General features: G+C 41.6%; 1 protein-coding gene across 1 annotated transcript in view; it reads left to right on the top strand.

Annotated features, from left to right (window-relative positions):
- The window catches only part of LOC106013082 (VWFA and cache domain-containing protein 1), a gene marked incomplete at its 3' end in the record, with an annotated part of 15,599 nt that extends 14,955 nt beyond the window's left edge, over window positions 1-644 (top strand). Inside the window, 2 exon segments of the mRNA XM_013087858.2 lie at window positions 143-291; window positions 538-644. Of these exon segments, the coding sequence (XP_012943312.1) occupies window positions 143-291; window positions 538-644 (256 nt within the window).
- Window positions 645-1,463: the final 819 nt, after the last annotated feature.

Below are 1,463 nucleotides of genomic sequence, written 5' to 3'. Positions count from 1 at the left end.
GGTGGGGGGTGCGATAGTAATTTGAATGTCTCATGACGTTGTTTTTTTGTGTTCCTGAAGTGATTGGAAGGATGTTTGTCATTAGTCACTTAGTGACTTAGCTGCTGTTCTGATTGTCTTCTTCTTCTTTGTTGTTTTCCAGATCACAGAACGGTTAAAGGCTCGGTTTGACCGATACCTGCAAGTGTTAAAAACTAACAAGATTATCGTTCAAAGCCTGTACAAGTTTCATGTGAAGCAACCAATCACGCTGGGATATAGCTGCTGCACAATGCCATGCAAAGATTTCAAGTGAGTACCCTGCTTCATGGGGTTTGGTTGTTTTTTTTGGGGAGGGGGGGATGGGGTCAAATCAGTTGTTGACGCCCTCAGCAAGACTGATACTTAATCCACTTAATTTTTGTTATTGCAACCTTTCTTATTTTCCTCGTTTAAAAAAAATAATCGTTTTCTGCCTTCTTATATTATGCTCTCGAACTGTCGTTGTTACTTCGCGTTGATGTGTTCATTCAATTAATTGAAAACAAATCCTTTCAGGTCTCACAATTTGTACGGCTGCAAGATCGCCAAACACACCAGCTGTGATCTCATACCCCCGAGCGTGCCACGAGGGGCTTTTAACCCTGGGAGGAATCTGACTGAAGGTAAGAATACCGATAGAATACATCTTGTGAGTGGAGCTGCCCAGTTTCTCACAGGCCCAGTTTGTCACAGTCCCAGTTTGTCACAATTTCATTTAAGTATTTGAGTATTCATTACAGTCATAACTACAGCACTTTAATACTGTAGTTGTAACTTAAGTTTTTTATTCTCCACTTTCAAATTGGTGGTGGTGTAGAGAAAGTCCCTCTAAAATGTCAATTCGGCTTGTGTTGCTCAATATTTCTTCCTTTTTGAATGCAAATCAAAGCAAATTACTCTGTAAAATTTCAACAATGAATGTTCTTTCGTTAAAAACTATTGAAAAATAAAGTTCAATTCATACAATCAATCAATCATTCATTTACTCCTTTTGAGAGTGTCAGTGATAACTTCCATCATGCAGGGCACAGTCGAGGCCTGTGACAAACTGGCATGCTTCCCTTGTGTGTGTTTGTGTGTGTGTGTGTGTGTGTGTGTGTGTGTGTGTGTGTGTGTGTGCGTGCGTGTGTGTGTGTGCGTGTGAGTATGCGTGTGAGGGCGTGTGTTTACACGCGTACACATGTAAGTGTCTGTCTGCGTGAGTGCGAATTCGTGGGCGTGATCACTTTCTTCATGGCGGTCTTTTTGGAGGAAATCCTCGTTTTTCTCTTTTGTGTCTCAGTGTCCGATAAAACACACACCTGTATTCTCAACTTCCAAACACACGCACGTGCACGTATACATCAATGCTCTTCTTACTCTCACTCACTCATACACATACCATACATGCATGAACAGGATCATAACTCCCGTACTTTCGGAATGGTGTGTGTGTGTGTGTG

This window comes from Aplysia californica, unplaced genomic scaffold (genome assembly GCF_000002075.1).
Source record: "Aplysia californica isolate F4 #8 unplaced genomic scaffold, AplCal3.0 scaffold00647, whole genome shotgun sequence".
NCBI classification, from domain to species: Eukaryota; Metazoa; Mollusca; class Gastropoda; order Aplysiida; family Aplysiidae; genus Aplysia; species Aplysia californica.
This window is presented reverse-complemented; position numbering and strand designations above follow the sequence as displayed.